Source organism: Condylostylus longicornis, unplaced genomic scaffold (assembly GCF_029603195.1).
Source record: "Condylostylus longicornis isolate FDR11 unplaced genomic scaffold, ASM2960319v2 ptg000055l, whole genome shotgun sequence".
NCBI lineage: Eukaryota > Metazoa > Arthropoda > Insecta > Diptera > Dolichopodidae > Condylostylus > Condylostylus longicornis.
In genome coordinates this window covers 3,164,965-3,186,186 of record NW_026578024.1, presented here as the reverse complement: position 1 = coordinate 3,186,186, position 21,222 = coordinate 3,164,965, and the positions used below count along the sequence as shown (strand labels likewise).

The 21,222-nt window shown below is 26.5% G+C and overlaps 5 protein-coding genes across 10 annotated transcripts; 2 read left to right on the top strand and 3 right to left on the bottom strand.

The window, feature by feature from the left end:
• Window positions 1-581: 581 nt before the first annotated feature.
• LOC129611770 (adenylosuccinate lyase) lies at window positions 582-2,515 on the top strand. Its single transcript, XM_055525075.1, has 3 exons — window positions 582-933; window positions 1,012-1,456; window positions 1,513-2,515. Exons 1-3 carry the CDS (start codon window positions 796-798, stop codon window positions 2,373-2,375), a joined length of 1,446 nt encoding a protein of 481 aa, XP_055381050.1. The 5' UTR covers window positions 582-795; the 3' UTR covers window positions 2,376-2,515.
• A 13-nt stretch (window positions 2,516-2,528) lies between these two features.
• Window positions 2,529-4,846, bottom strand: LOC129611769 (protein-serine O-palmitoleoyltransferase porcupine). 2 transcript variants are annotated; one of them, XM_055525073.1, is made up of 6 exons: window positions 4,622-4,846; window positions 4,186-4,542; window positions 3,596-4,116; window positions 3,438-3,544; window positions 3,145-3,383; window positions 2,529-3,084 (listed from the first exon to the last, which is right to left on the bottom strand). In XM_055525073.1, the coding sequence occupies exons 2-6, from the start codon at window positions 4,388-4,390 to the stop codon at window positions 2,651-2,653; spliced, it is 1,506 nt and encodes a 501-aa protein (XP_055381048.1). In that variant the 5' UTR covers window positions 4,391-4,542; window positions 4,622-4,846; the 3' UTR covers window positions 2,529-2,650. The 2 variants fall into 2 exon arrangements, with proteins under 2 accessions (XP_055381048.1, XP_055381049.1); XM_055525074.1 differs by having other exon boundaries at window positions 4,186-4,485.
• Window positions 4,847-5,645: 799 nt separating this feature from the next.
• Window positions 5,646-7,776, top strand: LOC129611902 (succinate--CoA ligase [GDP-forming] subunit beta, mitochondrial). The gene is made up of 6 exons (XM_055525321.1): window positions 5,646-5,857; window positions 5,917-5,998; window positions 6,052-6,190; window positions 6,457-6,561; window positions 6,620-7,324; window positions 7,387-7,776. The coding sequence occupies exons 5-6, from the start codon at window positions 6,646-6,648 to the stop codon at window positions 7,644-7,646; spliced, it is 939 nt and encodes a 312-aa protein (XP_055381296.1). The 5' UTR covers window positions 5,646-5,857; window positions 5,917-5,998; window positions 6,052-6,190; window positions 6,457-6,561; window positions 6,620-6,645; the 3' UTR covers window positions 7,647-7,776.
• An 81-nt stretch (window positions 7,777-7,857) lies between these two features.
• LOC129611743 (PDZ and LIM domain protein 3) lies at window positions 7,858-8,963 on the bottom strand. The gene is made up of 3 exons (XM_055525040.1): window positions 8,930-8,963; window positions 8,494-8,841; window positions 7,858-8,399 (listed from the first exon to the last, which is right to left on the bottom strand). The coding sequence occupies exons 2-3, from the start codon at window positions 8,838-8,840 to the stop codon at window positions 8,102-8,104; spliced, it is 645 nt and encodes a 214-aa protein (XP_055381015.1). The 5' UTR covers window position 8,841; window positions 8,930-8,963; the 3' UTR covers window positions 7,858-8,101.
• A 3,199-nt stretch (window positions 8,964-12,162) lies between these two features.
• On the bottom strand, window positions 12,163-18,756 carry LOC129611742 (golgin subfamily A member 6-like protein 1). Of its 5 annotated transcripts, none has more exons than XM_055525035.1 (9): window positions 18,540-18,756; window positions 17,455-17,858; window positions 17,112-17,391; window positions 16,573-17,038; window positions 16,226-16,509; window positions 15,166-15,398; window positions 14,901-14,939; window positions 12,541-12,691; window positions 12,163-12,478 (listed from the first exon to the last, which is right to left on the bottom strand). In XM_055525035.1, exons 1-9 carry the CDS (start codon window positions 18,636-18,638, stop codon window positions 12,458-12,460), a joined length of 1,977 nt encoding a protein of 658 aa, XP_055381010.1. In that variant the 5' UTR covers window positions 18,639-18,756; the 3' UTR covers window positions 12,163-12,457. The 5 variants fall into 5 exon arrangements, with proteins under 5 accessions (XP_055381010.1, XP_055381011.1, XP_055381012.1 ...); XM_055525036.1 differs by having other exon boundaries at window positions 17,112-17,376; XM_055525038.1 differs by lacking the exons at window positions 12,163-12,478; window positions 12,541-12,691 and adding exons at window positions 12,972-13,013; window positions 13,634-13,689.
• Window positions 18,757-21,222: the final 2,466 nt, after the last annotated feature.

Genomic DNA, 21,222 nt, shown 5'->3' with positions numbered 1-21,222 from the left:
TAGAGTAATGAAAGTAATAAAATGGCATTGACCCTATGTTGTGTAACTATGTAATATTGATAATTATACTCTTGTTGTATAACAGTATTCCTTCAGCATTACTGATTACTTAATTTTATTTTTACACACATAATTAATAAATACAACGTATTTATCAGTATTGAACAGACGGATAGCAAGAAAAAAATTTCAATTTTGAATAAATTCAAGAAATTTCAAATTCGTTTCAAATGTGCTGTAAATTAAAAACTGCTGTAAAATGTTTGTTCACAAAAATGTTTCAATTCCACAGTTCCTATTTCTATTCTCTATGATTTTTACTATATCAAATCAATTGAACTTTACTGCCATCTCTTGGTAACTAAATAATTTTTCATACAAACTCAATGAAGATTTAATTTTGATAAATTTTTCCTTTTTAAAGAAAAAGAGGCTTATAATAAAAATGTTATTCGATTACAATAATAATAACGTAAATATTTATAAATATTGCACAACGTCAGTAATTTTAATTTATTTTTGCAATTTTGTTATCTATTTCAAAACAGTACTGTTATTTAAAGCAGCTGAGATCACAAGGTTTTGACTTTGACATGTTATCAGTAGTTTATGTTATTTGGTGTTAATCTGTTAAAGGCTTGTTTTTGTTGTTAAAATATAAAAGTGCATATTAATTTTGTTTTGAGCACGATAGGTTTATATTTCTTTTACGGAAAATTAGTTTTATAAATTATTTGTTATTCCCATCGTCATTAAGTGAATCACTTGTGTTAATTGAATCAAAAAGCAAGAACTATGGATTCTAATCAAACGGGGTACATATCACCATTGAGTACCAGATATGCTAGTAAGGAAATGCAATATTTATTCAGTGACCAATTTAAGTTTTCAACATGGAGACGCTTATGGATTTGGCTAGCTGAAGCAGAAAAGGTAAAGTATATTTCTACTTAACTATCTAGGTACATTTACAATGGAATACTTACACATTTTATTAACCTTAAATTTTAGCAACTTGGATTAGAAATAAGTGATTCTCAAATAAAAGAAATGAAAGAAAATGTTGAAAATATAAATTTCGAAGAGGCAGCTAAAGAGGAAAGTATAACTCGGCATGATGTTATGGCGCATGTTCATGTTTTCGCAAAACAGTGTCCATTAGCAGCACCAATTATACATTTAGGTGCAACATCATGTTTTGTGGGAGACAATACAGATTTAATTATTATAAAAAATTCGTTATCTCTTCTTTTGGAACGAGTTGTATCTGTTATATATTGCCTTAAAGAATTTGCAGAAACTTGGAAAGATTTACCCATTTTAGGGTTTACGCATTTACAACCTGCTCAATTAACTACAGTTGGAAAAAGAGCATGCTTGTGGTTACAAGATTTATTAATGGATGAGCGAGCTCTAAAACGTTGCAAAGATGATTTAAGATTTAGGGGTGTAAAAGGTAAAAAACAATTTTGAAAACATTTTTAGATTCATAATCCAAATTAAAAAATTCAGGAACAACGGGAACTCAAGCCTCCTTCCTTCAACTCTTTGCTGGAGATAGTAATAAAGTTAAAGAACTAGATAAACTTGTGACTAAATTAGCTGGTTTTGAACGTCCTTACGCAGTAACGGGACAAACATATTCAAGAAAAGTCGACGTTGCTGTATTGGGTGCTATTTCAAGTTTAGGAACGACAATTCATAAAATGTGTTCCGATATTAGAATATTAGCATCCAGAAAAGAACTTGAAGAACCTTTTGAGAAAAGTCAAATTGGATCTTCAGCAATGGCTTATAAGCGTAATCCAATGAGATCTGAGAGATGTTGCGCTCTTGCTAGGCACATGATATCTTTGTATTCAAATGCAGCTAATACACATGCCACACAATGGCTGGAAAGAACCTTGGATGATTCAGCTAACAGAAGGCTTACACTTTCTGAAGGATTTCTTGCAGCTGACGCCGCTCTATTAACTTTACTTAATATTACACAGGGTTTAGTGGTCTATCCTAAAGTAATTGAAAAAAATATTGCACAAGAGCTTCCATTTATGGCTACAGAAAATATTATTATGGCAATGGTCAAAGCCGGGGGAGATCGTCAAGTTTGCCATGAAAAAATTCGAGTACTTTCACAAACAGCCGGTGAACAAGTTAAATTACATGGCAAGGATAATGATTTAATAGAACGTATTCGTAATGATTCTTATTTTGCTCCTATTTTGAAAGACTTAGAGAGCATTATGGATCCTAAAACATTTACTGGTCGTGCTGGTGAACAAGTAATCGATTTTGTTTCAGAAGAAGTTAATCCAATTCTTCAACCATACGGAGATATTTGCAAAAATATTAAAGTTGTTACTTTACGAATTTGAGAATATTTATCGCAAGTTACAATAATAATGAAACTGAAGGAATTAAAAAATAATAAAGTTATATTTTTTATTAAAAATCTTTTATAATAAATAAAATTTATTCACAATTTTTGTATAAAATTCTATTTTTCTAATCACAATATATTTTTTTGTTTTGAAGACCTAATTTTCTTAGCAAATAAAATACTTTCGGTTTTGTAATTCTTAAGTACTCGTAGTAGAGATAAATTCCTAATATAGGAAGAACTTATTTCATTATAAAAGAAAATGCTTTTTTAAATTATCAAATAAAATATATAAGAGAACAACATAGTCCAATGAGACAAAAAATCAAGAGATTTCCATTTATTTAAAGCATGCTCAATTGAATATCCTTGTTCCTGGATTGAAGTTGATGCTTCGAACATTACTCCCAAATAACTTAAATGCATGACCGTTATCAAACTTAAAAATATGTTAATAACTAGGCAAATGGGTGTACACCATTTATTTTCATGAAGGCAAATACGTTTACAGTCTGTTGATGAGATGCATGCATTAAATATGTTGGCTAATTTTTGTCGCAATTTGTATTCTACAAAAGTATAAAATCCAAGTGATAGAAGAACAGCATATAATTGTAAATTTAGACCATGCAGTAGAGAAGATACTAGATAAGTTATAAATATAGCTAAGGCAGTACTGTGGGGTTTAATTACTTTGAAAACATCTAAAACGAAAAACAATTTAAATAAATAATTGCAGCTAAAGATTATTTTTTATTTGTTACATGTTTTTAACCAACGATGCATTGGTATATTCCAGTTAACAACAATTTGAACTAGTGATTTTGGTAGTTCAATCGTCCATGGTTTTGTCACTATATAACCAAAGATTGGAGATATTTCATAATTTCGATTCGAAATAGGATTAACAAAACCTGCGGCTGTCATGGTGGCTTGAGAAAGAAATGAAACAAAATAATGACTATTTCTGAAAGAGAATGCATCTTTATAAGCTGAAAACCATCTGAAAAAAAATTTCATTTTTCATTTTTTAATGAAGATGGAATTTACGACTTACTTCCAAGTTATACTTGGTGCCAACAAAGATATAAAACAATTTGACAATAGTAAAAATATTAGCGAAGCTACAATGTTTGTTAGAGTCCAAAATATCCACTTAATATTCTGCAAATTTAAAATTTTAATTTTGATTAAAATATATTTAAATGTTTATACAAATTTTGATCCTTTAAAAATTGCTTGGTATTCTTCGTATGGAATCCATGGACCAAGAACACAATTCGCTGGACAAAACAAATACCCAAAATATTCCAATATTCCTGGACATTTAATTATCTTTTTTGAGTCTAAATCGAAAGCCAGTGAAGTTGCTTTCATTGTTAAAATCATTTGAATGCCACGTATTTGGTGCCATAAATTAATATTGCTTTGACTAATTTCACAAATTATTAGCCCAATTATACAAATTAGACCTAAAGAATATCCAATTTTGTTTTTAATATCGTTTTCATTTAGGGCTACTGCACTTGCTGCGTCCGATATAAAATTTTGAGCATTCGATTTTACACTTTTTTTTGATGGCTTGAAGAAATTTATTAAAAACTTCAATAAAATATAACTGATAACACCGAATGATAATAGATAAATGTAACCATAACCAATAACTAAGTATAGAACTGTCCATCCGCTTAAAAATGAGATTAAATGTTCCCCATTAGGAATGTGACAAAATGATACTGAAAATTTAACATAAAAAATTATGCATCCGCAATGTAAAACCAAAACTTAGTAACATTGTTACTTACAAACAATCCATCCAAAACGGCATAAAAAGTTTATTCCTACCAGCTTAATAATGTATTGCATAATTTGGGTAATTGAAGGTTCAATGCAATTGCCCCAAAGTTCTGATAAGTTTTCTTCATATTGCATTTTCATAAGCATTTCATCATAGTCATCTGTATCAGATGTATCGAAAGTTTCATAATCATAGCTGTAATAATCATCCATGTTCCTTAATTATTGCCACGCATGAAGCTATTTTGGTAAAATGATTTTTTGGAAGTCCTCGATTTAGGTAAATTGATTTTTTGTTCAAATGATGTCTTTTTATTTATATATTTAAATATTGTTTTGAATACATGTGCACGCATATGAAAATACTATTTTTTATTAAATTCAGTAAAATATTTTTTAAAGCATTATTATATACACTGGTAAGTTCAATTGTTTTTAGCTTACGTCATTATCCTTTGAACATGCTTCCCTTTTTCCATACAATTGTTTTGTAGATGTGGAATAAGAAACGTTCTTTCCACGAAGACTGAAATATCAGCAATAATAATGTGTTAATTGGACCTGCTCATAACACAAACTTTTGAAAATAAATACAAAAATTGTTAAATTTCTTAACCTTTATGTATTCAAAATTCAAATTCGGAAAAATAAAATGTTTTGATTTTGGATGATAACAAGTTGACATTTCTTTGCGAATAACATATGATTATACAACATAAACTCACCATATCTTACTACATACTGAATCTACATATGTCGCTCTAAGTATGGTGAATATTTTTTTATATAAAGGTGATGCCGTTTTCAGTTTTAATCGTTGACATATTTGAGACTGTTTTAAAAAGTACTTCTTTTACTATAAGTAAAATAAATTTTTCATCACATTAATTTTCAATTATTAAATTAACTTTTAAAGTACCACTTTTGAGGAGTTTTTTTTCGCCAAAATTATACTAATAACATTAAAGATGGTTTTTAAAAAAAATGAAATTAAATAATTTTTGATCAGTGAAATATTATACCAATAACATTTTGAACTGTTTTATAACTTATTATTTTAAGATTTATAACTTTTAATGTACAAAAACTGTTTTAGAAGCTGACATAAACAATAAAATGACGTTAAGGAAATGTTAACTCTTTTATAAAGGGTTTTCTTTTAGGGAATATTTAAGGAAAATACTCTCTTATATTATGTAGGTGGAATAAAAAGTAATTTGATAAAGTTTTAAAAAGGTATTAAAGAAGCTTAAAAATTTTTGCTCATTTGGAAGTTTTGGTACTCTATTTGGTACATGTGACTCTAATGAAAATATACGCATAACGCTACATTGTATCCAACTACATGGCCGGTGTACTTCAACTACAAGCCACATGTGCAAATTGTTTATCATATGTTTACTGATAAGAAATGTTTGGTTTAGAAAATTTATATTTTGTGACAATAAACAGGTTTATGAAAATCATTATTTTGGCTTCAAAAACCTTATCTCAAATTACGCACTCGCTATTTAAAATTGAATTAGCTTTTCATTAAAATAAATAATAACTTTATAAAAATTTTCATATTGCTGCCTTATTTTATTGTTTGTTGGTATTAAAATAGATTAAAAATAGCTTTCTCTTAGCGTTCGTGTAAAGAAATTGAATTACATAACCTTTTTCATAATCTATAATTAGGTAACAAATTACATTTAATATATTTATATTCAATATTAATTGGTGTTACTGTTTTTCAGATATAAAACGACAAAATAAAAAATGTTCCGATTAAATCGTCAATGTTTACACAATTTTCAAACTTACTTTGCTTATCAGAAGGTAGTAAGTTCATTTTACTTTCATTTTCAAATAACGTTGTATTCTCATTTTAGATTGTTCAGAGGCAGCCAGTCAGATCGTTGAATCTTTTGGAATATCAAAGCAAAGATCTCTTACAAAATGCTGGAGTATCAATACAAGAATTTCGTGTTTTGGATGAAAAAAAAGATTTCTCCGACTTAAAGGAATTTAGTAAGTTAATAGTAGTAATTTTTATAAGAATTAAGAAGTCTGCAGTTCTAGGAAAATTGTTCTTAGATATTCTCTGGATTTTGTTCAAGATTAAGTCATTTTCGGGCCCAATATTCTTGTTGTTCCAGTTTTCATATTAAATAAACATAATGAATTTACACAAAACATTTAGAAACTTTTACTGCGTGTACTACTGTATAGAAACTAAAAAAATTCAAAATAATTTAAAAAATAATTTGCATTCAGCCATGATTTTTTATTTTAAGAATGTCCAGAGTATGTTGTTAAAGCACAAATTTTGGCTGGAGGGCGAGGCAAAGGTCACTTTGATAATGGATTTAAAGGTGGCGTCCATATTACAAACAAGTAAGGTTTTATGAATATAAAGTTATGAATATAAAGTAAAAAATTAAACTATTTTTAGGAAAGAAGAAGTTGCAGATTTAATTGAAAAAATGATCGGTAAAAGATTAATTACAAAACAGACTCCAAAAGAAGGTATTTTAGTAAGAAAGGTTATGGTAGCCAGAAGTGTAAATATAATTCGTGAAACTTACCTTTGTATCTTGATGGATCGTGAAAGTAATGGACCTGTTGTTATTGCTTCTCCAGCTGGAGGTGTCGATATTGAGGCTGTAGCGGAAGAAACTCCTGAAAAAATATTAAAACTTCCAGTAGATATAAAAGAAGGATTAACTCAGGAACAAGGTTTAAAAATTGCGAAATTTCTTGAATTTAAAACTGATGAAATGATAAATAAAGCCTCATCTGAAATTTTAAAACTATGGAATCTTTTCAAAAGTGTTGATGCTGTACAAATTGAAATTAATCCATTGGCTGAAACCGATTCAAAAGAAGTAATATCAGTTGATGCCAAATTGAATTTTGACGATAATGCAGAATTTCGCCAAAAGAAAATTTTTGAAATGGAAAATACAGATGAATCAGATCCTAGAGAAGTTGAAGCATCAAAAAATAACTTAAATTATGTTGCAATGGATGGTAATATTGGTTGTTTGGTAAACGGTGCTGGTTTAGCTATGGCAACAATGGATATTATAAAATTAAATGGAGGAAGTCCAGCAAATTTCTTAGATGTGGGTGGTGGCGTTAAAGAAGATCAAGTTCTTAAAGGTAAAAAAGTTTATAAAAGTTAAAAATCTGCAGTTTGTAATTCCTTCTTTACAATTTTACAGCTTTTCAAATTCTTACTAATGATAAAAATGTCAAAGCAATTTTGGTGAATGTTTTCGGCGGAATTGTCAATTGTGAAACTATTGCTCGTGGTGTTATAAACGCCAGTAAAAAATTAGATTTAAAACTACCTCTTATAGTAAGATTAGCTGGTACAAATGCTGTGCAAGCAAATGAGCTACTGCGAAATTCAAAACTAAAAATAGAAACAGCTATCGATTTAGATGATGCTGCTAGAAAAGCTGTGCGATCTTTACAATGAAATTTTAAAAAGATTTTTAATTTATCCTTTATAATTAAGGATAGAATACACATAAGACTTAATGAACTCAGTAATTTTACCTCCTTTATCGCATTTTTTTTTAAATATGGTTAATAAAATTGTACATTAATTTTTTTAATTCCATGTTTTACTTAAATCATTTATTGAGATTTTCTTAAAAATTGTTTTAAAAAGTAAAAGAGCGTAGGTGTATTCTTATAGCCATAATTTATTGAAAATTTTTTAATTCAAAATAATTCTTTATAAATATTCTTAACATCTAATTAGAATGTAAATGGAATTGAAAAAGTCTTTTAAACATTTTATTTCGACTATTGTAATTAGTCGAAAAACTGGAAAAAAAAATTCAAAAAGAAACATTATTTCTTTAATAAATTTTTCTTTGATTTTTTAGAGATGCTCATTATGAATTAATATTTAGAAAGCTATTATTTTTATGGCGCTAATGTAGTTGGTTTGGTAGATGGTTGTGCGAACATTGGTGTCACTGATCTGCCGGGTGTTAAACTTTGATGTTTTTTAACAACATTTGATGTTGCACTACGTTTTGATCTTACGAATTCTTCAACTTTACTTGGTACCATAAAGCAATTTGATTCTCTGTAGACTGGTTTTCTTCTATCATTCCATGGGAATACCCAATTGATTGGTTCAAAGTCTTTTCTCCATGGTTTTCTTGGTTTGAACCAAAAGTCTACAGTTAATTCATCATCACTGTCTCGATCGACATCACTATAAGAAATATGAATTCATTTATACATATATGTACATACAAATATTATGTAGTTTTGTTTAAATTGTTTAAAAAATATTTTTAAGATTTTACCCTCGAACATAAATTCTAACATATTTTCCAGATTCTCTTATTAGTCTTTGTGCTTCCATCAGTGTAAGTTCTTCGGCAGGTGTATCATTGATAGCAGTAATAACATCACCAACACGCATACCAGCACGACGTGCCAAACCAGCTCTTGTTACATTTACAATTGTAAGAGGCTCGAATTGATCGATTCCTCCAGTTACTTCCATACCCCAAAGTATATCAACAAATGACATAATTCGTTTATCGGTTTCAACAGTATATGAAATACGTAATTCATATTCTACATTATTAAATGCATCTGATGTATATTTGGGGACGGTAATATGACCCATTTCTTTAGCCGCAACCATTCTATTAGAAAAAATGACATTTTGTTATGTAACAATAATTGAGGTTATAAGGATTTAACTTTTTTTTTCTATTTTAGAATGCTACTTACTTTCTTTAAAGTAGTTTTATATTATCTTCAGATATGTGTATGTAGATAACAAAAAATTTGTTTCAACGACTAAAGCAAGGGTGATTTATAAAAAAAACTCTTTTATGACGTGGGTAACGTTCTAGTATAAGAACTGTAGCTTCGAGAGAGTTTCAGTTTTACTAAAAAGAATTTAGATAAAAAAAAGTCCTTCTTTTTAACGGTTCTAGAAATAATCCTTTTCTGTAAATTTTCTCGATTGAAATTTCACTAAAAGTTCCTTTATTTCTTTAATCCTTTTCAGCTACTTTTTTCTTTATTTTTAATTACTTTTAATCGATTTTTAATACGCTGGCTCGTCGACCACTCGATTAAGATTCAATTAAACTGAATTAGTTAACAAATATTTCGGTCTATTTATAATAACATAAAAATACGTTGTGATAAAAAAAAATCGTAAAATTTCAATGTCGCTTCATCATCAATATTGAATGATCAATTGTTGGGTCATTAGGAGGTTATTCATTTGAAGGAAAACTGTATAGTAATATGATTATATAGACTAGTTTACTGAAGAATCATTTCGACTTGTTAATTGTAATTATCTTTAGTAAGTTGATTGTTTTTGTAAAAAATTTTGTTTATTTTGTCAGATATGCATAATTTGTGTTAGCGTTTGGGTTTATGTAAATAAAAGTATTATAGATATAGTCCTAATAACAAAAATGAATTTCAGTATTGATTGTTTAAAGGGTGCAAATACTACAAATGATGATCGGATCATGAGAACCTTTACAGTGCATAATATTTAAATATTTTAAACTTTTTTATGTTTGATATTTTTTACCTCAAAAATTTGATTGTTGTCAAAAGAAATTCAAAGAGTAACTTAGAATACAGTAGATTTCACATCAATTTTCTTGCTCCTAGGTATAAAATTTTCGTTTGAATAAGATGATGAAATAATATTTGAATATAAATAAAAGATTCTTTGTATGCAGTTCTATGCCGTCAATACTTAATTTTAGGGTCTATCTAGGGAAAAAATATTTTAATCTTAGCATTTTATTTTGCAAAGTTATTCACACTTAAGGAAGGAGCAAAAGAAATTACAATATTGTAATTGAAAGAACATTAAATCTTCTCCTTGGAAAAAATGTAAAGAGAAAATGTAAAGAGAAAGGATTTATTCAGAAAATTTTTTTTTCTAGAATCTTGCCTATAGTTGTATGTAATACTTTTGCTAAACATGAGTTAAAAATAATACAAGGAAAGTAATAAATTCAACTTCTTATATGTGCATATATATATGTATGTATGTATATTTTTATAAAATATTGTATAAATTTATGTAGTTTACAAATTTTTAACAGTCTAAATCGATTGCGAAGGTGTTTCATTAGTCACATGTAATAAATTCAGAATTTTCATTCTACATAGTGTTAAGGGCGTAGTAATTTAGTTACCCATGTAACAAAGTAACTTTCAAATTTAAAATTTACTTTTTTAATACAATTATTTTATGGCTCGCAGAAAATGTTGGTTAAAACAAAATTGGTTGCAAAAATTTAAATTAAGCCTTTATATAACAAGAATTCGTACATCTTTTTAATTGAAAAGAAAGGCAGAGGTTGCCGAAATTCGTCTAAAATTAGTAATTGAAATTGCATTAATATTTCATTAGCTTTTGAATTCGATTTTCAGCATGCAGATTTTGTATAGTCACTGTAGTACATCTGCATAGTTCTGTAAAATGAAGAGTTCATTTACATAAGAGTTCTCATAATGAACAAATGACCAACAAGAATTGGTTGTCTAGCCCTGTTTTTTAAAAAAATAAAATTTCACTTAATCTAATACGTAAGTTCGAAACGCAAAAATCTTCAATGTTAGAATCTTAAAAAATAAATACGCATGTATATATATAAAAAATAATTAACTGTTCCTCAAACTAATATCTTACCCTCCTACAATTTATTTATAATCTCATACCATTGAAATGTTGTTGTTAATGGCATTGATTGACACTTTATTTTACGTTTTCAGGTTTATAATTGCATTCAAATGCTTTTTTACTTTTGTTTTATTCTATTTATATTAAAATCAACGTAATTTATAAAAAAAATCTAGTAAAAATAATGTGAATAAGTATATAAAATAAATGATGCATTATGGTTAGACATTGACCTTTCGACTATTTTATTTATTTATTTTCCTTTCAGGAAAATTCGGTTAATCAACAAATTTGTTTTTTGTTTTAATTCACTAACTAATTGGTAAATTGTTGATAGAACGCCACCTAATTTGTAACAAGATATACGTATATATCTATATATATATGTATGTATGTATGTATGTATGTATATATAATTGATAGGAAAATTTTCTATTAAATAAAATTAAGGATTACTTAATTACATGTATAGATTGCTACACTTATTTTCAATTTTTTTCTACAAAATTAAAATCAATAAATCTTAAGTAAACTTTTTGATTTACAGGCAGATGTTTGAGGTATATTTAAGAAGAACAGAGTGCTCATATCAGTAACCATAAATTAATGTTATGGCAGTACAACTGAAATGGTTATCAAATGATTGAATTGCATTACATAATTCACATATTACATAAGTGATAATTTATTTTAGAAATTTTGTGTTTACCACTCTTTGTGCCTATTTTATTAAAACTGAATTAATAAAAATTCTGGTAAATAATAATAAAATTATTATTTTAAATATCCTAAGATAAACATGACATTGTGTATATTGCGTATTTATAGTAATATTTTGAAAGTCTTTTACATAAGGTTCAGCTTGGGTTGACCAAAACTATATTGGCTTAAAAATTTTCATTCTAAAATAAGATGCAATAACAAGATCAAGAATAATAAGATCTTTTAAAAATTCGAAATTTTTATATAAAATTTTTCCAACGTTATTTAAGATTTAATTTACATTAAATGTGAAAATATACTCAGACTGCTCGGGGGACAAAAATAATTAAACAATTTTCATTTCAAATTTCAAAAAATTTTTTTGATCAATAAAGAATTAAAAATTTTGTCGTTATTTTCTCTTTATGGTGAATTTACATAACCAATAGATTTTATACAAAATAAGAGAAAAGAACGATTTTTTTTTACGCAACGGGTAAAAGAATCATATAATATTGCATGGACTCCACCGGTTTTTATATTTCCGAATAGAATGTTCTTTAATAGTTTAGAAAAAAACAAGAAAACTTATGCACATTTTCGGTACGAAAAACTTTATTTAATAAAATTTGCATGTATAATTGAACACTTTTTGTATTTTATATAATTTGATCTTTATAAATCTTATTGTATAAGAAGAAAAGAGTACAATATACAAAATCCATAAAAATTTTAATAATCGATTATTATTATTATATGAATCGATTGTATACAATACATGTTTGGAAAATTTTAAAACAAAATGTATAAGTAGATAAATAAAAAAAACCATTTCTACGGTGTGTGATAAAATATGATGAAATCTCGAAAATGAATCTTTCAAATTTGATGAACTAACCACATGATGCAGCAACCTTAAAGAGTAAACAGAACAAATTAACATTTATTATAATTTATTTAATAATATTAGAATTACATTTCTGATATCTTCTTCAGCTGGTACAATTGGTGGTCTCACTTCAATACCATGTTTTGGTTTTTTGTCCAAATTGTGAAGAACTTTAAAAACTTCACTTTTGTCCAAGTCAACTTTCTTTTCAGGTTTTTGATATTTCATGAAGTTTACTCTACATTTTACAAATTAAATATAAAAAATTTATTAACATTGTATTTCTTGTAGCATTATAAATATTTTTTATAGTTTCTTAGCCTACATATTTTTAATTTAATTATTTTGAATTGAAAATTTTATTTTTACATAATAAATATAAAATTATAATATGATAAAAACAAAAAATAAAAATCATGCAAGCTTTTGTCACCATGCACTTCCGATTATTATTTGATTTTCTTAAAGATTCAATTTAAATTCAATGTGATTAAAATATGAGATTATATTATACTTACTTCCTTTCCAATTGAATAACTAATGATGCACTATTGAACTCTCTTTTAATCCGCAAAAAGAAAAAAAAATTAATTTTTCCATACATATATGTATACAAAATGTGTATATGATGCTGTGTAGTTATTGTATATAAAACTGTTTGAAAGGAAATACATAAATTAAATTAAAATTTTACAAAAGAGGATAAAATGTATTGCGGCGGTTTTCTTTTCCTTTCAGAGAAATTAATTTATATTTCCTATTACTAGATACAATACAGGAGGCAAATTATAGTAGTACAAGTAGTAATAGTGTAGTATAATATTTTATAAATTGAATTGAATATAACTAAAACCTTTTTAATGCTTTCTGAGAATTATTGGTAATCTCTGCATTTACAATTTTATTGTTGTCATATTTTTGAATTATTAGTGTAAAATTTGTTTTTATTAGTTTAAGCTTAGAAATTTGAATTTAAATATAATTAAATTCAATTAATATCATCCGCGATAGTGGAAACAAATTAATATTCCTTTAATATTTTGTAGTTATAACAAAATTTTGATAAAATAAAAAATATTCTGCATTAATTATAAATTGTTGCAAATGTACAAAATAGAGTATATAACAATAATTTGTTTTTACAAATAGTGTATATAACATTAATTTTGATTAAACCTACCTGAAAGTTTTCCGTGAAACATCTTCTCCATTAAATAGACGATTCCACAATTCAATCTACAAATAAATTCGAAAAAAAGACAATCAGAAAAAAAAAAACCACAACTAACAACTGTTAGCTACAATTACAAATTATAATATGATTTTGCAGTAATACTATATTTCGCTTTAAACTGTTATACATATGTTTTGAACATATTACATTGCATTTCATCTTACATCCTTTCTTTTATAAAGATTATACCTAATCAAAAAGGTTTAAAGTAAAAGGATGTTCAAATGAAAAGTTTTCAACAGGTTGGTCGGTTTGTGAAATAACAGATTTAATTTAGTATTACTGCATATACAATAATGAACATTATAAAAATATAGTGATGAAATTTAAAAAAAAATATATAAATATGAAAAATGTTAAATTTTAAATGAAAATTTTTGTGCAGTATATATACAGTTAATTTAGTATTGTATTTAAAAATCATGAATTTTAAAATTAAATCTATTTAAAATGAGTATTTTTTTTATACTCGTCATAATACTTTGTAATCAAAATGTAGGCAGTCTTTTTACCATACTAACACTTGATAATGATGTTGATGTCTAATTCATGAGAGAATTATAAAATTTTGTACTCTTAAATTCAAGAGTTGCAGTTGGAGGGGAAAAATTAATTTTAACCATTTTTAAATTTAAAAATGTAATCGTATTATGTGTAGTTGTTTTAATTCTTTGAAATTTTGCTTTGGTAATACTTGTGATCCTAAATGTAGGCAATATTTTTGTTTTTACGATTTTATCTCTGTTATATATTATTATTGTAATTGAAAAAAATGAATAAATAATAATTCTTCAATAAAGTAAATTGTTGCACGTAATTTATGTGTGCAACAATATGTTGGCAAGTTAAACGTACATATATTTCTATATTAATGTCCTTAATATAACCAATTCTTTAAAAATAAAATTCTGGTTTAATGTGAGTATGATTTGTGCATGTTTATATTATGAGAAATGAAAATGAATTTGAATGAATATTTTAATGATTATAGTCTTAAAGAAAGAACAAAAAAAAAAAAACAATTAAAACTTAAAAAATATCATTCAGGCAATAATTATCTTATTAAAATAATAACGTTACAATAAAAACTAAACAGTAAAATTTCCATGCTCAATAAATTCAATGGAAAATTAAAAGAAATCATGATAAATTATAAATGAAAATGAAAATAATGCGTTTGTCAAATTTTTAATTAACTATATAGTTGGATTACCTTTCATCATAGCCCAACAGTGGACTTTCGTATGTTGGTCTTTACACAATTATACATGATACATCGAATAACGAACGTTTAGATGACGATGTGAAATAATGAGATTTATAATTAAAAATAAAATAAATAATAATAATGCGAAAAAGATGTAATATGTTTTTATAAAAAAGCATTATTAATATAAAAAATGATTGGATTTAAAAAAAAAAATATGAAAATATAGGGTTTTTTTTTTTAAACAGTCAATTATCAATCAGAAAATTACCCTATTGCATTGCCTGATATCAATTCAGCTTGTGAACTAAGTACTCCAGCAATAAATTCTTCATTAAAAGCATCTTTTGGAGTGCGCCATTTACGGCCACCCGGTAATATTAAAGGTCTAGTTGATGGTACTAATGGTCCAAATAATCTTGAACGTTTCTTTTTAACACCACCACCATCAATATGATCCATATTAGAAATACGTTGTTGCAGCTCTTCAATTAAGCTATTTTCCTACATTATCACATATATATTTGTATATACGTGTAAATATAGAGTATATATGTATTTATTTTGTATGTTGTATGTATATGTATGTGGTTAATTATTAAAATGAAAAAAATTTTAGAAAATAATTGCAAAAAATGAATGCTACTGACATTTTTTTAAACAACACGTTTTCAAATCAAAATCACATAATATAAAGTAAAATTGTAAAAAATATTTTAAGAGTTTTAAAACGAAGTATAAAATAATAGTTTTGAAATTTAAAAATATACATAATATGTAGTAGTTATGTATATGAGTACCAATTAAATAGCATACTAAGAATTGTCCATAAATCGTCGTTCCAAATTGAAATTACACTTCAAAATAATTATTAAAAATTATCGGGTATGGCCAAAAAATGGGCACACCAAAAAATACAATTACATTGGATTTTTGAAACTAGATGTTAAAACGAACCATCTGCAAAGTTAGAATTTGTATTAATTAATTGTTTTAAAATTTTCATCCGAAATCCAATAGATTTTTTCTTTGATTAACAATGAACGTTCTTCTATTTTTTTTTTTTTGTAATAAACATTAAAACGAAGCTTCTCACTTATCCCCAATTTATGACAAATTAATTCTGCTTAACTCTTAATTCACTAAAAATATTAGTGAAATTTAAAGAAACTCTGAGCAAATTATGAAAGTGTTCCGAAAAATATAGGTAATCCTTTTTCGGAATAATTTAGGAGTTTTTCAAAGTTTCAACGATCATATTCATAAACTGAAGATTGCAAAATGTAAAAAAAATACTTGTAATTAACAATGAAACAGAAATTTAGATTAACCTTTTGTTTTTTAACAAATTGTTCTTCTTTTTTAGCTTTCTGTTGTTCGGTATCCCATTTAATGTTTTCCAATTCAGCTTCATTTTCTTCCCTTTCCTTAATATTCTTATAATCAATAACATCGGATGATGGTTTACTTTCTGTTTGTGTTTCTTCAATTTTATTCTCTTCTTCTTTATTTTGTTGTTCATTTTCAATAGATGGTAAACTTTCATTGGGTTCATATTCTGAAGGTTGTTCATTAACAAGTTGTTCTTCTTGTTCTTCTTCAATTGGCTTTAAATCTAAAAGAAATTTAAAATTAAAATAATTTGCGAAATAAGAATTAACAAAAAATATTTATGTACCCAATTTAATTTGGTCTTCAAGATGAACCTTTTCAATTTTGTCTGGTACTTGACTAATATCAACTGGTGAATGCTTTTTAATTGAATTGATTGAAGGTAACAGTTCCGCTAATTGTTTCGTTACAGCGTCCAGTGTTGCTTGAATTGTATTTGGTAGATTAGAAAGAGCTTGCAATTGTTGCTGAACTTCAGCTAATTGCTTTTCTAACAATATTTCTTCTTCAGTTTTTTCTATTTCTGCTTCTTCTTTGTCTTCTTTATTTATTTCCTCATTTAATTTAGTGTCATCTGCATTTTCTTCTTGTTTGTTTTCTTGTTGCTCATCATTTGTAGCAGTTGTAGATTCATCAGAATTTTCATCACAATTATTATTAAGGGGCATCAAATCAGGAACTTCAGAATCGGCTATAGGGACTTCTTCAACAGGAGATTCAGGTTTGGGTTCTGGTTCGGGTTCAGGACTTGGCTAAAAATTATTTTCTAGACTAAATTTTGTTTGCTTTAAAAATTAAAAAATTTTTGGTGTAAGTGCTTATTACCTCTCTCCATGGTGGCGTCGGAACACGATCTGGTGCTACTTTTGGTTTTGGTTGTTTTTGAATAACAACTTTATAAGGATGTTCTTGTTTAATTTGTTCGGCTTCAAGTTCAGCTTTGGATTTTAGAACTGGTCTGTTGGGCTTTTGTAAAAATGTAGTCCAGCGACGTTGTTCTTTCAATATTTCTTCTCTAGTTTTAGTAGCATCTTCATTAAGTTGGCGCAAAACTTTGCTAGACATACATACTCCCGGTTTTGGAAATATTCTGTAGAAATTAACTCTAAACCAATTAACATTATAGTTTCTTTAATTAGATTATGTAAATATTTAATTGCTTGCTTACCCAACAACATTATGCTCTTTTAAAACTTCTTTTTCTTCTGAAAGAATTTCAGCAATTTCTTGTTCGAGCCGCTCTTCTTCATCGATTGCATTTTGCTTTTGCAATTGAGGGCTTTTAACTTTTATACTCAAACTAACACTATTATCTTCAGGGTTTTGTCGAATTTCTGGGCTTGGTAATGTTACTTCAACATTTTGCTCATATTCATCTGACATTTGTTGTTGTTCTGAATTTGGATGATCTTCAGTTTCACGTTTTACTCCAAAGAAAAACGTATTACCGCAATGCAAAATAACATCGTGAGCTTCGTTATGTGTTAAAGGGCTAGCCGAAATATCATTTATTCGAACTATTATATCACCAACTTGTAATCCTGCTTTTTCGGCAATACTATCTGGTGTTACCTATTTTTAGAAAATTGATAGAATTATTACTTAGATACTTTCATTAACTTTATTTTGTAATTTTAAAAGCGTTATAAACAAATAAAATTGTTAAATTTTCTCTGTTTTCCGGCTTTTAAAGAGAGAAATAAATATTGTTTGATAACAATGCTCATTATGAATCTAAATAAAAATTGTTTATAAAGAGATTGTTTTCTTGTTTTTATTGATTTTATTGTCTTATAAAATAAATGCTCATTTGAGTTTACTCATTGTGTACATTTGCTCAGTAGTAAACAAATGACATCCATTTTGTTGTTTGAGAAAAGTTGTTGACATTATCGGAGACTTCGGAATTTTAATTATTCTCAAAAATTTTTTTGTGACATTTTTCTCAAATTATTTTTTCTCAAAAATTGCTCAAACCGAAACCTATGCAATGTGTGTTAAGCAATTAACAAGATAGAAAAAAAAAATTAAATTCACTTGACTTACGTAATTTACTTAATTTTCCACAAAAAATCTATTTAAATTTTAATTTATTTTATAATATTTAATTCAACTAAAAATTAAATAATTTTAATTAATTTTTTAAAATTAATTTTATTTATACATTTTAAATGTATATATGAGATTTAATTAGTAAACACCTGTAATTATTTTGTTATTATGACGTAACTGAAATTTAAAATTTATTCTTACCTTAACTACTGTTAGAGGATAATCGTAATCAGAGCCACCAACTAAACGAAATCCCCAAGGTGAGGCTTCAAATCGACACATCTTCAGTTCAACAACCATTTTCAGGTAATTAATATTACAATGTTTTACAAATATGAATTTAATTTTAATTGAGTAATGTAGGTTGGAGAGTCTACCTTAATATAATAGACACGTCTAATTTATTAGTGATTTCGATTACGACTGATGACTAACTAAAAATGCAATTGTAATTTTTTGAATTAAATGGGTAAGATGTAAATCTCAATTTGTATTGAAGTTTTCCGGGAGTCAATTGAGAAATAAAATACTTATACACATAATATTTGAAGAAAATTGCAAAAACAATGAAAATGAGAATCAAATAATACCCAATTAAAACCGGAAAATTAACATAAGTGACTTGATTGACAACAAAATTAATTGCGTTCATTAATTAGTGTAAATAAAATTTAATTGTGTTGGTATTATTTGAGAAATTTAAGTGTAATAATGTGCGGGGGAAATCAATTTTATTGACTAGATTAGTGTTTACGTTGTGCATTTCATATAGAATTTAGTTGCAAGGTGGTAACATAACTAATTGACTGACTTGTAAAACTAAGTGATTTTCTTTTCTTTAACATTTTATCCAAATCGAGCAATGTTGAATGTTTTCAACTACATGAGTGGAAAAGATATTAAATTTTTGAAATTTTCATAATAATTCACTTATTAGCAAAATTCTATGAGTAATTCTATGAATTAAAATCCAATTTAAGAATTTATTAAAATTAAAATTCTATGAATTTATAATCCAATTAAAGAATTTGCATTAATATTTTACTTCTTAATATTGTAAAATTTGATATTCATATTCTAGTTTACGAAAATTATAATTTAAAAGGAAAACAAAAATATATTTATTTCATAATCGGAATATCATTTGCCAAATTTAATCAAATTTCTTAATTATCTTAATTATTTTGATCTCCCTTATCTTTCTTAATAAATTCAATTAGGAAATTTTAAGCATTTACCAAAGCTTGTGCTTTAATAATTTTTTTGTTATATTTTTGTGTTTACATAATACGGTAGATTTGTACATAATACCAATAGAATAGATAGTTTCGTAAGTTTGTAAATGTACTATGCATATGTATGTGCATGTAAACGCACGCTGTATGTATAATAAATCTAAAGCATCACTAACCCGAAAAATTATCTTAAAGTTGATTTCTATTAAGTAAACAAAAGGGAAAGAATTTGTTCCAAGCAGCTATAGGATTTCATTGCTATATATTTCACGCCACTTACCTTGTTTTATTGTAATCGAAAATATTTCATTGACATAACGAGAGCTTTTTATAGATTTCTGTATTTATTTTTTGCTTTATGTATGCCAATATGTACATAAATCCAATGAATATACTTATATATGTGTTCATATTGTAGGTTGTAGATTTCTTACTTATTATTTTACCTTTTGTAGCCACTTATGTTCCCGATTATAGCATCTATGTCCCAATCAAAAACCTGAGAATATCCCCAAGTGAATTAAACAGTAGATAAATGCTTAGGGAATTCGAAATAATTGCGATACTGAACCGCCAGTTCAGGACAGTCACAAAGAATATAATAATTTCGCCATTGTCCATTTTCCTAACTCATACAGGTGACTGTTTCCTGGGCAGTGCCTTGTAAAGTAATTTGAAATGGAACGGTTCCTATCCATTCGCATTTAATTTTCAGGAGAAAACATCAAAACCATGTTCACAATTTCAACAACAACTTCAAGTTGTATTCTGCCTGCCATTTAATGGTATTATAAACAATAATATTGATGCTCACATAGTGATATAAAAACAAATAAATTTTATACACGAATTCAAAACAAATTAACCGTTAAACTACACAACAAATGAGACAAAAAATAGAGAACTATATACAAATCTGTATACACATATATGTTTATACAATTTTTAATAATCAAATATAATATTATTATTTTGTATATTATAAAGTGATTTTTTGCTATTTTGTATACTTAATTAAAGAGTGTATATAAGTGTGTATTTAGATTATATTATTTTAGGAGTAAACACGAAAGAAAATGAATAAGAAAATAAAAGTAAATAGAATTTATTCCAGCCCATTTTAATTCATTATTTAGGGCTATCTCTGAATTCGACTAAAATCGCATAGTTGATAGAGAGATGATTTTATAATGTTTATGATTAAGTTTAATGTTACAATATGAGTAAAAGGGAGGCCATTGACTTAAAAGTTTTTTAAAGTAAATTTGAAATACGCAACTATGTAGTGATATTAAAAGTAGTGTAATCATGAAAAATTGCAAATAATATTAAGTAAAATTTTACAGTAAATAGAATATTATCAGAATTAAAATAACTTACCGTTCAAGTATTCAATTACTTCAAAAAATAATATGATAAAAGCACTTAAGTAAGGTATTCAATGACGTAATGAACATTTGGTAATAGTGACATAACTTACTTGGTACTTAGTAATTATAATTTGTCAGCCTGTTTATGCCGGTTTCATTGTATACAATAATTAAAGATGATATGAAGAAGGTTCTGACTTTCTGTACGCAAAAAAATCTAATATTGATATGGCACGGCAATGTTTTAATTTAAAGGCTAATTTTAAAACCAATAACAAC

What these genes read in the sequence shown, in the direction of transcription:
- LOC129611902 (XM_055525321.1), top strand. Translation starts at nt 6,646, where the DNA reads ATGATCGGTAAAAGATTAATTACAAAACAGACTCCAAAAGAAGGTATT. An exon ending in AGAAGATCAAGTTCTTAAAG is followed by an intron (nt 7,325 to 7,386) that starts GTAAAAAAGTTT and finishes ACAATTTTACAG; the next exon opens with CTTTTCAAATTCTTACTAAT.
- LOC129611742 (XM_055525035.1), bottom strand. Translation starts at nt 18,638, where the DNA reads ATGGTTGTTGAACTGAAGATGTGTCGATTTGAAGCCTCACCTTGGGGA. An exon ending in AATTTGTTAAAAAACAAAAG is followed by an intron (nt 15,399 to 16,225) that starts GTTAATCTAAAT and finishes GTGATAATGTAG; the next exon opens with GAAAATAGCTTAATTGAAGA. An exon ending in CTGAAGAAGATATCAGAAAT is followed by an intron (nt 12,479 to 12,540) that starts GTAATTCTAATA and finishes TTACTCTTTAAG; the next exon opens with GTTGCTGCATCATGTGGTTA.
- LOC129611743 (XM_055525040.1), bottom strand. Translation starts at nt 8,840, where the DNA reads ATGGTTGCGGCTAAAGAAATGGGTCATATTACCGTCCCCAAATATACA. An exon ending in GTTAGAATTTATGTTCGAGG is followed by an intron (nt 8,400 to 8,493) that starts GTAAAATCTTAA and finishes TATTTCTTATAG; the next exon opens with TGATGTCGATCGAGACAGTG.
- LOC129611769 (XM_055525073.1), bottom strand. Translation starts at nt 4,390, where the DNA reads ATGGATGATTATTACAGCTATGATTATGAAACTTTCGATACATCTGAT. An exon ending in GCACCAAGTATAACTTGGAA is followed by an intron (nt 3,384 to 3,437) that starts GTAAGTCGTAAA and finishes ATTTTTTTTCAG; the next exon opens with ATGGTTTTCAGCTTATAAAG. An exon ending in GCATCGTTGGTTAAAAACAT is followed by an intron (nt 3,085 to 3,144) that starts GTAACAAATAAA and finishes TTTTCGTTTTAG; the next exon opens with ATGTTTTCAAAGTAATTAAA.
- LOC129611770 (XM_055525075.1), top strand. Translation starts at nt 796, where the DNA reads ATGGATTCTAATCAAACGGGGTACATATCACCATTGAGTACCAGATAT. An exon ending in GGCTAGCTGAAGCAGAAAAG is followed by an intron (nt 934 to 1,011) that starts GTAAAGTATATT and finishes CTTAAATTTTAG; the next exon opens with CAACTTGGATTAGAAATAAG. An exon ending in AAGATTTAGGGGTGTAAAAG is followed by an intron (nt 1,457 to 1,512) that starts GTAAAAAACAAT and finishes TAAAAAATTCAG; the next exon opens with GAACAACGGGAACTCAAGCC.